Source organism: Onychostoma macrolepis, chromosome 22 (genome assembly GCF_012432095.1).
Source record: "Onychostoma macrolepis isolate SWU-2019 chromosome 22, ASM1243209v1, whole genome shotgun sequence".
Taxonomy (NCBI): domain Eukaryota; kingdom Metazoa; phylum Chordata; class Actinopteri; order Cypriniformes; family Cyprinidae; genus Onychostoma; species Onychostoma macrolepis.
In genome coordinates, this window is record NC_081176.1 from 1,950,503 (window position 1) to 1,966,929 (window position 16,427).

General features: G+C 34.6%; 1 protein-coding gene across 2 annotated transcripts; it reads right to left on the reverse strand.

The window, feature by feature from the left end:
• Window positions 1-952: 952 nt before the first annotated feature.
• Window positions 953-15,476, reverse strand: capzb (capping actin protein of muscle Z-line subunit beta). 2 transcript variants are annotated; one of them, XM_058759977.1, is made up of 10 exons: window positions 15,298-15,476; window positions 9,688-9,777; window positions 7,197-7,318; window positions 6,120-6,233; window positions 5,905-6,046; window positions 4,535-4,651; window positions 4,362-4,427; window positions 4,181-4,257; window positions 2,881-2,975; window positions 953-1,465 (listed from the first exon to the last, which is right to left on the reverse strand). In XM_058759977.1, the coding sequence occupies exons 1-9, from the start codon at window positions 15,298-15,300 to the stop codon at window positions 2,882-2,884; spliced, it is 825 nt and encodes a 274-aa protein (XP_058615960.1). In that variant the 5' UTR covers window positions 15,301-15,476; the 3' UTR covers window positions 953-1,465; window position 2,881. The 2 variants fall into 2 exon arrangements, with proteins under 2 accessions (XP_058615960.1, XP_058615959.1); XM_058759976.1 differs by lacking the exon at window positions 2,881-2,975 and having other exon boundaries at window positions 15,298-15,473.
• Window positions 15,477-16,427: the final 951 nt, after the last annotated feature.

The following is a 16,427-nucleotide window of genomic DNA, read 5'->3' on the forward strand; positions in this document are numbered from 1 at the left end:
AAACCTTTTACTGACATTTTTAATCCTAATTTTTCACATGAGTAACAGTTTGTCGATTATAAAATAATATACACCGTTTTACTAAAACCATCAAACCATTTCTTTAAAATGTTCATTTAGAAGCCGTTCCAAATGCTTTCCAGAACAATATAAATTTGTCTCCTCAGAAAATAAAAGAACTTCCAAATATCATTTATATACAGTACAAACCATTTAGGGCCCAACACTGAACCCTGCGGTACACCACGCATAACTTTCACTAAGTCACGATTCATGCTAACATATTGATATCTATCCTCAAGACACCTTCCTAACAATGAATAAACTAGTCCTCTTATATCATATCTTTCAAATTTCATCAATAGTAAGTCAATTGTATCAAAAGATTTTTTAAAAGCTTCCCTTCATGTAGATTTGTGTCACTGCGTCTAGATGACTAAATCTGTAAATCTCCCCTCGACATCCACAAACACATTTATGTGATTATTCATGCCATTAACATTAAATCACCAGAGCAGTTAAAAGCGATAAGTGTGTAATTTGTGATAATGACATGGCTATTACACGGCTAAATGAATAAATGTTCATGAAATATTGATTACGTGCAACTGATTATGTGAGAAGAGCGTGTTCGTGATACCAGAGACGTGATTCAATGACTTGTGAGAAAACCAGAAAACGTTTTATACAAACGCAAAGCACGCAGGTTCAGTTTTTCCTCTTTTTATTGTTGCAGGAGGCCCTAATACAACATAAACTAAGCTTTACAAAAAAAAAAAAAAAAAGACTAAAAGAAAAGAAAAAAAAAAAAAACTAGACAAATAATAATCCACCCCGAAGAAAACAAACGAAACTGTCTGACGCTCCCAGATGGACAGAGAGAGGAATATGTTTGCTTCTCAATGACACGAACACGTGTTAAACACTCGCGCAAAACACACACTCGTCTGCATGGACTTAAGCAGAAAGTTTAATATTAACAGCAAGACAATGGTCATAATACATACGTGTGGATATTTATATATTTATATATATATATATATTCATATAAATCACCCGCTCCTCGTTTATTCCTGACGCGCGTGCGTGACGGTGAGACTACGAGGAAACTTGTTCTTCTGATGGCAGGCTCCGCCCCCACTGCAATGATGTCACCGAGAGCCAATCAGACGCTGTCTTAATACTACATGATTACAGACCAGAGAGAGAGACGGGTGAGGTGAAACGCGAGCCGAAATACAAAAACAAAAAGCGTAGCCTTTCCTCCTTTTTCCTTTGCTTTGCGCAGATGGAGACAGACAGCCGTGAGGTGGAGAGACAGAGAGAGTGAGACAGACAGATGAGAGAGAGAGAGACGGCAGGTGATCGTCTCTAGCTTTGCTGTTTGCTGCGTTGGCTAAGCGCGTGCATCAGGTCGTTCTTCAGAGCCTCCTGTTTCGATTTATCCGCCAGCGTCTGAACGCTCCTGAAAAACACGAGAGAAACGAGTGAGACGGGTTTTATTCTCCAGAGGACAGGGTTTCAAATCTAAGATCTTTTTCAAGACCTGCACAAATAAAACGAACACCACATGCGGTTAAACAAACCCGTACAACCTTAAAATAAATCAGGCATCTCAGATGTTTACTTTATTAAACAGGCAAACAGGGTAAAACACTCAAGACATATGTATTCATATCAATACACACACAGTAGAGGTCCATCCATACTGGATTATGCGATACAATGAGTTTAAAGCAGTGCTGTCAAACAATTAATCGCATCCAAAATAAAAGTTTTTGTTTACGCAATGTGTGTACTGTGTATATTTATTATGTATATATAAATACAAACACATGCATGTATATATTTAAGAAAAATGTTATGTTTATATATTAAATATATAACAAAGAATATAAATATATTAATGTATATACATGTAAATATTTTCTAAATATATACTATGTGTGAGTATTTATTTATATATACATAAATATACAGTACACATACACATTATGTAAACAAACACTTATTTTGCAAGCAATTAATCATTTGACAGCGCTACTTTAAAGACATTTTAATGTAAATTTTAATGGTTTGAATGTTATTGTTTACTGTGTGACCAAAATACCAATAATAGCCAGGATAAAAGGATTTTATGTATAACGAGGGACTCACAGGGACTCTTATTTTGAAAAGTATACACTCTACCATTTCAGCTGCTCGTTCAAACAGACGAGAAGAATATGGGAACCAAAATACCAACAATACCCAAAAACAAAAAAAGATTTTATGCATAATGAGAAGCTTTCCAATCATAAACAAGCCTGAAATACACTGGGACTCTTATTTTGAAATATGTATGTCTTAATAGTTCAGCTGCCCATTCAAAAAAAAAGAAGGGAAATATGGGAACAAAATACAAATAATTTTAAGTAAAGAAAAAAATGTTTTGCATAATGAAGGACTTCTTATCATAAACAAGCCTGAAATACAGCAGGACTCTTAATTTGAAATGTCTATGCTTTACTACTACAGCTGCTCATTCAAAAAGATGAAAGAAGTCAAATATGCATCTTATAACCATCTACAACATATTATAATATAAAAATGGTAACAAACACCATCAGTTCATCAATGGTGCTTCATACTCATTAATACTTTTATTATACTATTTAAGATTTATATAGCCTTAAATTTGATCAGACCATATGTAAGACTTACAAGGACCCACGTAAACCCTGAGAAAACAACTCAACTGTGCAATAAAAACGAATCAACCTCATTAACACTGCATTAAACTGTCGTTAATATTGATGAGCTGTACCCAGAATGCACTTGCATGCAGTTAGTGTGTCTGTTAAGGAGGTCTGCAGGCGAACACACGCAAACAGCTCTGACCCTAGTCAATGTAGATCTGACGCTGAGTCAGAACCTGAGAGAGTTCCCGCTGCAGCTGGCGGTACTTTTGATTATCAGGGAGAGACTCGATAGATCTGGAGCCCAGAACCACAGACAGACAGACAGAGAGTGAAAATATGAGGAAACCACAACAGAACCAAAGCAGGAAGAACACTGGGAACGACAGGAGTCAACAAGGAACCAAATGAACCTGACTCTGTAATGAATCGGACTCTGTAATGAATCGGACTCTGTAATGAATCGGACTCTGTAATGAATCGGACTCTGTAATGAATCGGACTCTGTAATGAATGTGTAATGAATCAGACTCTAATGAATCGGACTCTGTAATGAATCTGAATGTGTAATGAATCTGAATCTGTAATGAATCGGACTCTAATGAATGTGTAATGAATCAGACTCTAATGAATCGGACTCTGTAATGAATCTGAATCTGTAATGAATCGGACTCTAATGAATCTGAATCTGTAATGAATCGGACTCTAATGACTCTGTAATGAAATAAAAAACATTAAATATAAGTAAGTATATGTTAACATAATGACTTAAAAAACTGTACTGGACATTCATATGAGAAACAAGGAAGCTGGGTAGAAATGTCAATTTTCTGATTCATAGAAGGAAAACATGTCAATCTTTTCAGTATTTTCCGCTAGCTGTGCGCAATACCATAAAACATGACCGGTACAGTCTTATGAATTCAAGAAGACTCGCTAACTCTGAATGAGTTTAATGAATTGCACTCACTGAACTGCGTAGTCTTTATTATAAAAATAATAAAATACAAAATAATAAATATACTTAATAAAATACTCGCACTTATACACTTGCGCAGCACTTGAAGTGCATAGTCTAAAACAAACAAAATAACAAATAAATGAAAAGTTAATAAAATATATTTTTACAGAACATTTATAGTTAATAATAGTCTACTTCAGTCATTTTGAATGACCTTGACTTCAGACTTTAAAGCATTTTCCTCGTATTATTTCTGAACATATAATATGTATAAGACAAGTTTGTACAAGATGTAGTTGCAGTTCATGCATCTTTTCTGCAAAGATATCTAAGAAGTGATTTGTTTAACATTTACATCTTCATGTGATGCACTTGGAATAGAATTATCTTTAACTAGAGGGTTAATAAAGAACAAGTTACTTGAATCATGCTGTAGATACATTTTCATGTTGACTAGTTAAAAACCGTCAAAAAATGTGGATTTGAATTTTTTGCCAAATCGCCCAGCCCTAGCGTTTGTGTTTTGAGTTGTGTGGCGTACCTCAGGCCGTTCACGATGTCCTTGGTCTTGCCGAAGTAGATCTCGTTGAGAGTGGAGCGGATCTTGTTCTCCATGTCCTGACACACACACACACACACACACACACACACAGAGAGAGAGAGAGAGTTTGAGCGTGTATGACGACACGTGAGCTAAACTAGCGTCTGCGTGAGAAAATCACCTCCACCAGGCGGCCGATGTTAGCGATGTGAGGAGAGGATTCGCTGACCGTCTCGTCTTTCTCCATCTGAACACACACACACACACACACACACACACACACACACACGGTAACCTGAGGCGGTCACATGACTCCACTGAGCGCTATAAGTAGAGCTGGGGTTAAAGCGGTACCTGTCGGGTGAGGCTGCCGCCCAGGTTCATGGTGCCCGAGCCGGTTTTGGTGGTCTGGAGCCACAGCATGACGGTCGACGTGAGTTTATAGTGAGCCGTGCGGCCGCTGGACTTCTCCTGAAACACACACACACACACACACACACACACACTCTCAGTCAAACGGAGCAGAGCAGCTCAATCTTCAAACAACAGCAGACCTCAGGAGGTCAAGCTGAATGAGTTCCGCTAATCTGTTTAATGTTTTCATGTCATGACACAAAGATTTGGGGCGCAGTTTAAAAGCCTGACTTGTGTGACTGTCATTTACAAGAAGAAGAAAAAAACAAAACAAAAAAACACAAAAAAAAATAAAAAGATGAAAAATGACAAAATGTACAAGTTAGTTAAACCCATTTTCCATACATTTAATTATTTTTTTCATTTGTAGAAATAAGTTTTATTTATAATAATAATATAAATCACCCTCAGATGCTCAAACTAATTATGAGGCATTTTATTTAATTTTTATCTTGTTCACAATTTTTGAAACCATTTTACCAAAACCTGGAACATAAAGAAAGTTTAAATGGTTACTTATTAGCAATTGTTAGAAATTAAAATTAAATAAACAAACAAACAGGCAAAATATAAAGAAAAAATTATTTAAAAAATGAAATTTTTTTAAGATGTAAATAAAAAAATTCCTACATTTTTTAATAAATCTGAGTATTTGTTGATTTGAATAAACTATAAAATATTTCTTACAATAATATAGTCAACAACAAGTGGTCAAATTATATCATATTATACGAGCTGCTTTATTTTTTTTAATTAATCTTAGATATTCTTTACATTTTTTTTAAATCATGTTACCAAAATTTGGGAGATGAAAGCAGTTCACATTATTTACCAGCAATAAACAAAAACAACAAAAATAAATAAAAATCTAACTTTAAGTAATTTTAAATTGCAAAAACACTTCACAAAATGTATTTTTTGTCTGTTTTTGATCAAATGATTGCAGTCTCGTTCAGCAGAAGAGACTTTGAAACAATACACTTTTTTACCAGATGCTACATTATATATAATTATCAATTCATATAAATTATTTTAAGTAAAATACCACTTCATAAAATTACAATGAAACTTTAGTGTCAAATTAGCTCAAATGTATCATTTCAAAAGTACATAAGTAAAACAAATGTAATAAAGCAAAAAACAAAAAAATCCCAATACAATTTTTTTATTAATTTGAATAAATTCTTGTATAATTTGTAAAGTTTGAATAATTTCAGTAGCAGCGTTGAATAGTTGAGCTTGACTAATGATACGAATTCTACAATAAACTCGGACTTCCTGTCTGCACAGGAAGTGGCGCGCCGGCTCACCTGCACCTCCACCACGTGGATGGAGTCCCAGCATCCCTTGATCTTCTTGGAGCCGTCTCCAGCTTTCTTGATGAGGATGACTCCGGCGAATCCGTGATCCAGATCCCACAGGTACACGGAGGAAACCCCGCCCTCGAAATACCTGCGCGAGAGAGAGCGTCAGTCAGGCTCCCGGCCAATCAGAGCGCGGGGGCGTGTCGGGGGCGTGTACTCACAGGTCTCTGTACTGGTCGAAGGCGTTGTTGGCCTCCACCTCCAGCTTGCGCAGACGAGCCGAGGGCATGGCGCCGTCGTCGATCGGAGGCTCGTATTTATTACTCCAGGGGGATCTGACAGAAACAAGCACCTCATTCATTACCACATTCTTCCAGACTCACTTTAATTGCAGTAATCAAAGCACGAATGATTAATTGAAGTCATGAAACTTATGCTATTGAACAACGAAATGTTTGACAAAAATGACATTTTTAAGGCCCCATGAAATCGGTTTTATTTTTCCTCAAATTCTGTTTTTATTTTTTCCAAATTCTGTGTTTTATATTTTCATTTTTTCTGGTTTCTCTTTATCTTCTTAATTTCCCTGGATTCAGTTTTTAATCTAAATTCTGTTTTTTTTTCTGCATTCGGTTAAATTAAAGTTTAATAATCAAAAAGCATGTCCAGTTAATTGAAATCATAAAAAACTTATACAATTTAAAAGTTTAACCAAAAAATAAAAAAATAAAATAATAATAATTTTAGGGCCATTTTAAATCCATTTATTTTTCTCAAATTCTGTTTATTTTTCCATAAATATTATTTTTCCTTTTTAAACACCTTTATTATTTAAGTTTTTCTGGATTCCTTTTTTTTAAAAATCCCATTTTAAAAGTTAAATAAAATTTTAGTAATAAAAAAGCTTGTCTAATTTATTAAAATCGCTTAACTTTTACAACTTAACAACAATTTATTTTAAGTTAAAAAGAAAAAAAACACTTACATTAAGTGCCCTATGAAATTCTTTTTTTTTTTTAATTTAATTTTTATCATCAAAAAGCATGCCTAATCAGCTGACTCGTTAATAAAATTTAAATACAATTTTTTTTTTACAACTTAATTTATTTAAAATTTTATTTGACAATAATAGGCTCTATTAAATGTTTTATTTTTTCAGAAATTCTTTTATTTTCTGGATTTACAAAGGCATAAAACTAACCTTTTAAAACCTAATCAAAAGCACATAAATCCTTTCACTTTTGGTAAACAAAGACATTGAGTGTGTAAAAGAGTATCTCTTGTAGATGTTGACGCACCTGTAGGAGTCTCCATCACGGTTGTAGTCGCAGAGCAGATAGTCTTTACCCACGACTTTATCACGCGCGATCTTCAGCGGCTGATCCACCGACGACAGCAGGTCCTCACACAGACTGGGCACCTGACACACACACACGCACGCACAAACACACACACACACACACACACACACACCATTAGAGGAAGTGAACTCCTGTCAGACGCTCATTATTGACAGTTACTTCCTTCCAAAACCCTGTGAAACATCTGACCGCTTGCTGTGTGACTGACACTCACGCTAATAACCGCTAACAACCGCCCGACGCTCATACACACACACTCGCGCACACACACACAGGTGGACGTGAACAGAACGTGAGAGAAACCGAATGTTTCAAAGATTCAGCTAAAAAGCACGCATTATGAACAAATGGAGATATTTAACGCAATGTTCACGCTGCTCTCTCACGTATAATGACAGCAGACTTTACTAACGCCACAAATGACCAAAAACACAAAACTATCGTAACAGTCGTCACGTGACTGCTGCGCTACTTTCTTTAAGTCACATGACTCTTGAACGGACTGAAAAGAGTCAAATTCAACATTCAAAAGGTGATTATCAGCGCAGTGACGTTATTAAACTAAAACTACTCAAATTGCGTTTCTCTTTTATTAGGAAAAAAAAAAAATTAAGACTTAAATGTAAACAAAAATTTGAAGTGTTGTCATGGTTACTCACTGAAAATTATTTTTAAGTTGAAGTATTAAAATGGAAGGATTTGAAATAAATAGGTGAAAAACTTAAACTTGACTAAAAATTTGAAATGTTGCCTTGGCAACTAAATAACAAAAATATGTTACAGTTGAAGTCACATTTATTCATTATTGGAAAGATGAAAAAATAAATATTAGATTAAAAATCAAACTTAAAAAAAACTTTAATAAAATAAAATGAACGAGATGCTTTTATTTTACTAAATTACTACTAAATTACAAAAATAAGTTATTCCATTTCCATAAAATAAAAATGTAAACAAATGTTATATGATAAAAACACGAACAAGTTTAATTTACAGTACTAAATTACTGAAAGTAATATTATTCACATTTTCTTTTAATTAACTGAAATAATGTCGAAATAAAATAAATATGAGATGTTTATAATGTGTCAAATATTAGATAAAATGTATAACTTCAGAACTTTTTACATGGCAACTGACTAAAATGAAACTATTCAAATTTTTTAATTAATTGAAATTATAAAAAAAATTTGAAAAAAAAAAAAAAAAAGTAAATTAAATTACAATGTTGCCTTGGCAACTAAATGAAATAAAATGTTCTAAAACTTAAATTAAAATTAAAATGTAAACTGAAAATAAAAGCTAATTCACAAGAGTAATGAATAATGCAGCGTGAACACTCAGCGAAACGTCTGATGTATACGGTATTATCACGATATTGAAATTTAGTTGCAAAGTGTTGTCATAATACAGTATAACAGGTTTAATAACTTTTTTCTTATAACAAAAATAACTGAACATTTAACTACAATAAAGCAATACACAAGAAAATATATAAAGTTAAAATTTCACACAGATTAAAGTGCAGAAGAATTATAACGACCAATAGGTCTCACTTTACAATAGTTAACGCATTAACATTCACAATGAGCAACAGCTACATTTACAACAGAAGTTATTAATCTGTGTTAAAAAAAATGCAACTCTTAGTTCACGTCAGCTCATTAAATAACAGTTGCAACTTTTAATTTTAACGTGTTATTAAATATTGGAATTACCTTCGACTAACGAATGTTTAGAAGAATGATTTTTTTATTGGCAGTTTTTGTTAAGCGATAAATTAACTAATGTTAACTAATGGAGCCTTAATGTAAAGTGTTACCGAACAATAACGAATCAAAACTCTTTCAAACAATATTAAGGGCGTGTTGTAGTCCAGATTACGCTTTTGAAAATAAATAGCCTATTAAGTTTATATATTGAAGTATTTGGCGCTGTGATGAACAGAGAATACACAAATCTGATTGGCTGTTTAAATCATTTAAACAGGTTTCAGGAACAGGAAGTAGCAGCTGTTTGTTTACAGGGTTTCCGGGGTAACGGCTGCATTTCTGCTGTTTAGCGCCATCTGCTGTCAGAGAGAGAAAGTGCGCTTATTTTGAGACCAGCTGATGCGGAGAAGTGCATTCAAAATTTGGAATAATTGGTAATAAATAATGATTCACGGTACTTTGAAGTGCCCATGATAACAATACCGTGCATGTTCATTATCTGAATACCGACACATGTCTACGAGTGAGCATGTCATTTTTAGCCTAGCTTTAATTGAGACACCACTGTGGGAATGAAGGAGAGTCACTAACGATGTACTGACGAGCCAACAGTCTGGATCGGACTGAACGCTGCAGAACAAGCCATCACAAACACGTCTGAGATGCTTCCACGATGACACACACTCTGACACACACACACACACACACACACTGACCAGGTCGATGAGGTCGCTGAGGTTCTTCTCGATCTGCTGCGGAGGCAAACGCCTCATCAGGTCCAGCGCACAGTCCAACTGCTGCTCGTTCTGCAGAGAAACACATTAACAACGCCATCAACACACAAAACAACAAATGCTGCTCTTTTGAGATTTCTATTCATCTGTGAATCCTGAAAAACAAAATCAGAAATATTGTGCAGCACAACTGTTTTCAACATTGATAATAATCAGAAATGTTTGTTGAGCAGTAAATCAGTATATTAGAATGATTTCTGAAGATCATGTGACACTGAAGACTGCAGTAATGATGCTGAAAATACAGCTGCGCATCACAGAAATAAATTACAGTTTAACACATATTCACATAGATTTAGCTGTTTTACATTTTAATAATATTTAACAGTTTTTAAAGTATTTTTTATCAAATAAACACATTTTAAAAATCTTTCCAGCCTCAAATTTAAAATTACTAAACAATCCCTCTTTTAAAAGTGCATTAAATCATATCAGCAGCAAATGTGTTTTTTCATGCCAAATTATAAAATCATAATCACAATAAAGCTTCAATAAATAAAGAAAATTACATTTTATTTTTATATATATTTCCAATATAAAAACAGCAATATTATAAGCTTTTAACAATAACAACTGAGACATACAGTAAATTACAGAAATTGAACCCTTTTTTACTAAAGAACCTTTTTTTTTTTACTTATACATTATAATTATCATCAATTCATACATTTTAAATTATATTAGTTTTTTTTAGTAAAATACCACTTCATAAAATTACAATATAACTTTAAGTGTCAAATTAGGTCAAATATGTGTCATTTGTCAAAAACAGAAACTTGTCCAAGTATAATAAATAAATAAACAAAACTAATAATTTTTTCCCCCATCAATTTAAATAAAGATTAAATAAAACAAATACTAAAAAACCTTAAAATTAGAAATGCCGCCATGGCAAATAACTGAACTGTTTAAGCACTAAAACTACAAGTTATTTCAATATTTGAAATACAGCTGAATGAATAAATATTAGATGAAAAACTTACATTTGTACGAAAATTTGAAATGTAAAGTTAAATGAAAAAGTTTTTCATCTTTATTTCAATTAATGAAAAAAAATGTCATTCAAGTTTAGATTGCAGTACTAAAATGACAAATTATTCATATTTTTTCCATTAACTGACAAATATAAAATAAAATATATTAGATGAAAACCCTAACTGAAAGCAGAAACGTTGCCTTATTTGAGTCAGATTTAGCAGAAATCCACAGTTAACTAACCTTTAGCAGTTATTAACATTGTTCAGTGCGGTCATCGCTATTATAAACCCTGGTCTGGGAAACTCTCATATAGGCCAAGAATAACAAACTTCCTCAAACTTCCTGTTTGTCATCTGCTCAGCATTAACGGGTGACTGGCTGTTTCTAGTTTCCCATCCGAGAGTAAACACCAAAAAACTGGTTCATACCACTGGACAAACACAACCTGCGAGAGAGTCACGTGACGTCCAAACGCAGCGGCTCCGCGTCAGCGACACCTCCGGCTCCTGACGCCGCGTTTACACTCGCGTGCGTGTGAGGGGTCAAAGGTCACAGGCAGACGCGACCCCTGAGCCAAACCACCTGCTCCGGGACGTTTGAGAGTGTCTGTTCCAGCAGAACATCTAAACACTCGCTAACTCTCGCTGCTACAGCCTAAAGACGCTAGGAAACATCAGCCATGTTAAAGTGAGGTTCTCTCCATATTCATCCATCCTCAAGCTCCTGCGACACTAAAACCAAACAAACCAGCCCTGAACACCCAAACTACAGGAGATCCAATCAGAGAAATCACTGACCGACGAGTAAATACTGATATCAACATCTACTGAACACTTATTTTAGGAACCAACACAAATCACTGCTTCTGTTAATGATGGTGATTTAGCAACATATCGGTCGATTACTAACCAAAACCCTCAAAGACTAAACCAACCAATGATAAACACCCAAAATCATCAAATACCTGAACCAAAAACAACATAAACCCTAAACACTCAATTCAAGAAAACCCAAACAAACACTAAACCCTCAAATACTGAGCCAAGAAATAAACCAATAAACACTAAACCCTCAAAATACCACCTCAAACCACTGAACGCCAACACCCACAAAACATCCAAAACAACAAACACCTAAAGCAGAAACAACGTAAGCCCTAAATTCTAAACTACCTCAAATACTAAACATTAAAGCAAATAAATACTAAACTCCCTCTGACAGTTGAACTCAAACAAATACTGAGCCAAGAAAAACATCCAAAACAACAAGCCCCCAAAAACTAAATCCAAGAACACCCAACAAGAAACACTCAATCCATCAAACACTAAAAGCCTCAAACATGAACACAGGGCTCCAGACAAACATCAAAAATTAATACTGTCTACTCTTATGAAATGTACCATTATTCTTCTACAGTATTAAGTGACCGACAACATCAGCGATTATAAAAGGAACACTCTTTTTGAGTGATTCAGTCGCACATTTAAGAAAAGTGTGTTTTTCAAGGCACTCTGTAACTTTTCTTACTTCATACACACACAAAAAAAGTGCAAAACTTTGACAAAATTTGATTTCTTGATTTGATATTTTATAACGGTGATTTCATCATTTAAAAATGTAAAGTATAATGTAGAAATGAATGACTAATGAGCCGATACGTGCTGCCATCTACTGGTTACAGTCAGAGGGCTAATTTGATTTTGAATATTTGACATAAGTGTTTGTTTACCCCCAAAAAAGTATATTTTGGTCATCCCTTTAAAATAACATTTAAATTGGATAATTTTGGAGCTTTAAAGTGCTGGAAGTAGTTGAAAAGGGTTAAACAGTAACAAACCTTGAAATGAATAATGTAATAACAGCATGGTTACGGTTAGCTTTACTGCTTCTGTTTAGAACAGACTTCTGTGCATCTCACAGCAAACTTATAAACCTGTTCTGAGTTTAGACTGGTTTGCGATCAATTACTGGTCCGCGCTGGGCGTCTCAAATGAGTAGCGCTGCTTCGTTACGCTTTTGTTTTGTTCACCATTTGATGTTTCTCATATGCAACAGACGCGGCAGCGCTTGAGAGTCGGACAAAGCAGCGGTCGCACCAGCGGTCTAAAAATTAAACCAAACAAATATTTAACTCAAACACTAAAACTTTCAGACAGTTAAACATATTAGCATTTACGATTTAATGACAGCAGATGTGAGGCATAATACTGCTGAAGTGAAATAAACACTTCCTATACACAACATTATCAGCAGTTTAGAACTGATGCAAATGACCACATCTGTTAATCAGCCAACTGGACATGATGATGATATACATACTGATCATCAACTGAGTAAACCCGTCAAACATTAACCAATATTAAACACTCCCTAAAACACCAGCTAAAGCCCCTTAAACAACAACACAACCAACAAACACATAAACCCATCTGACAGTTAAACTCAATCATAAGACACATAAATACTAAACTCTCAAATACTGACACTAAAAAACGAACTCCAAACGTCTAATATAACCTTCAAATCAGCCCTGAACACCTAAACTAGAGAGAGTAGATGACTGACTGCCAATTACGTGACATTTAAATCACATTTCAGTCTTTTACTAACTAAAACTCGAAACACTGTAACTAAAACACTCTACTAAAAAACAAAAATTAAACCCCAAAAATACCACCCAAAACCTTCAAACACCCCCAACAAGACATCCAAAACACCTCTGAATAAATAAACACCTAAACCAAAACAACATAAACCCAAACACTAAACTGCCATAAATACTCACCCCATCAAACACTAAACCCTCAATGACTCAAACAACAGATAAATAAATACTGGCCCCTAAAACAAACCCCAAAATACAAAAGTCCCAAACCTCAAGTCTATACTAAAACCCTCAAATAGGGCTGGGCAATTTGACCTAAAATCAAAACCTCGTTAATTGAACACTTTACCTCAATTACGATTATTTAACAATTTTTTTTATTTTATATTTTTTGCCCTCATAGCTCATTAAAGGGTTATAGTGTAAAAATACGCCACTGTTAAACGTGGGATTTTTTATTTTTCTGCATTTCTTAACTTTGTGATTTTAAAATAATTGAAGAAAACAAACCATTTATGGTTATTTGTTGAATATTTTCGAACAACTGAAATCAAAGCTTGTTTGAAATGAAGCCATCTTATTAAAAAAAAAGTCACATTTCAGTTTTATTGTAAAAAGCAAGTCTCCTAAAAAAAATAACTTTCATTTTTTGCAAACAAAATAAATGAATACTGCCATGTCAAAAGTAGAAAACAACCAGCATCTCTTACAAACAAAATACATTTTAAATATTGTCATGCGGTCTCAATGTTTTGTAATATTTCTGTGAAATTTTTAAGTTCGTTCTGGTGTTTAAACAAATGCCACTAAATATATTTTGGGGGGAAAAATATTGTCATGCGAAAAGTAGAAAATAACTCGTATCTCTTGCAAATTAATATTATTTTAAAAAATACAATGTGAAGAGTAGAAAATAATGACTTGCATCTCGTGTAAACAAATGTTTTAAATGATGAATGTATGTAAATGGCACCATCTCAGTGAACTATGCCTGTATTAACTCTAGATTCTTACTGACATTATTAAATACTGACATTTACAATTTAAAGACACAAAAGCATGAAATTGCTGAAATAAACACTTATTTGGACATGAAGATGATGATCAAACAGTTATATCACTATCAAAAAACCCTCAAACCAACAAATATTAACCTCAGATATATACTATAAATATATGAGATATATAAATACTAAAACCTCAAACACTGACCCACCAAATGATCTCAAACAACCCTAAAAATAAACTTCAGGTCCCAAAAGTCTAACACTAAAACCCACAAACACTAAACCCCTCAGAACTAAAACCCACAAACACTAAACCCAATATTAAACCAAACAATTATTCAAACCAAACACCAAAAACCCATCTGACAGTTAAACAAACATCATATAGGCCTATATAAATACTAAACACCCAAAACATCTAAACACCACAAAATAAAAGTCCCAAACCCTAAATGGCCAATACTTAAACCAGCCCTGGATACTCAAACTAGAGGAGTTTTATTGACAGTAAACGACAGAAATGTGACACGTGAAATAAACCCTTTACTCTAGTTCACACAGTACTGTCATGGAGCTTTGAACCGACGCAAATGAACATGATTATGATTATATACACATGACACAGTGTTTTAATTACTACTATCAGAAATCCCTCACAAACACTAAAGTCAAAAACAAGAATTATAAACACTAAAACCAGTGCAACATTAAACCCAAACAAACACTAACCCCCTCAGAAGACTCTCTGACACTAAACCCACAAACACGGAGCTGCTTCGAGACTAAACTCCAGCCCTCGGGGCTTCAGTGTGATTCGGGTGTTTATAGCGCTATGATAGTGGGCTCGGGCTCGGGCTCGGGCTCGGATTCTGGGAGGCGCTGCGCGGCGCGTCTCTTCCTAAAACGGGCATCGCCTCAAACCGCGTCCGCGGCGGCTCTTACCATGTCTGCGGCGCTCGGTGGCGGTCTCTGCGGGACTGAAGGCGGGTTCGGTTCGCTGCGCGGCTCTGTTTGGGTCGGTCTGGACGCGGTTCGGCTTCGACTCTCTGACGGAACCCAGCCCTGTCAGCGCTGCACTTCCTCATCCGGGCTCCTGCGGGGGAGGGGCGCGGCGCGCGGCGGCGCTTGCACATCCGGGTCATTCCGCTCCGATGCCGCGCGGACCAATCACAGGCGCTTTAGTAAGGCATGGCCAAATATAGGAGAAGAAGGGCGTGGCGGACGCGAGGAGGGCGGGGCGTGGGGCGGGCGCTAGATGGCGCCTCTGACTCGAATGTTTATCAAAAAACAATAACATTAGACAAAAACAACCACCATTTATCACCTTTTAAATTACTGATCTCACAATGTAGCCTTTCTAACATTAGAGCACAAAACTTATAAAAACAATTGAAACATTTATATTTATTTTATATTTAAGTTATATGTTGTCTTTAGGTTTTTATGTTTATTTATTATTATTTTAGTTTTTATTTTGTTATTTTAGTTCAGTTTTGTTTTTTTTTTGCACATTGTATTTTGTTGTTATTCTTATTTTTTTTATTTCACATAGTCTGAATAATACGTCTTCAAAACAATAAGCCATAATGAAAACAAAGACATCTGATCGATCTGGAGCTGAGCTCAATCTGAAAATAGCATCATTTATAGAGAGAGAGAACAACAGTTTAATATAAACAATGAATTCAAAACGAACGAGACAGCGAAAAATGAATTATATAAATATTTAAACAGCATCAGGATGTTTTATTCTATATTTGTATTTTATTTATTTTCTTCTTATATTTATTTATTTATTTGATGCTTTAATCACTGTTAGCTTCATATGGTTCAGATTTGACTGTGTAAGGAGAATTAGCCTATCTGAGTGTCTTAAATAATAACAAACCCAATAAAATACGTCAAATTAACACATAAAGATTATTATATTTATTTAAAAATAAATGTAATAATCTTCTGCAAACCCAACCCTTTCTGATTCCGAACACTCTTTCCATAAAACATCGTTTCTGTATATTTTAACAGCGATAACTGAATTAAAATACACGTTATTAACATTTCAGCGTGTTTTA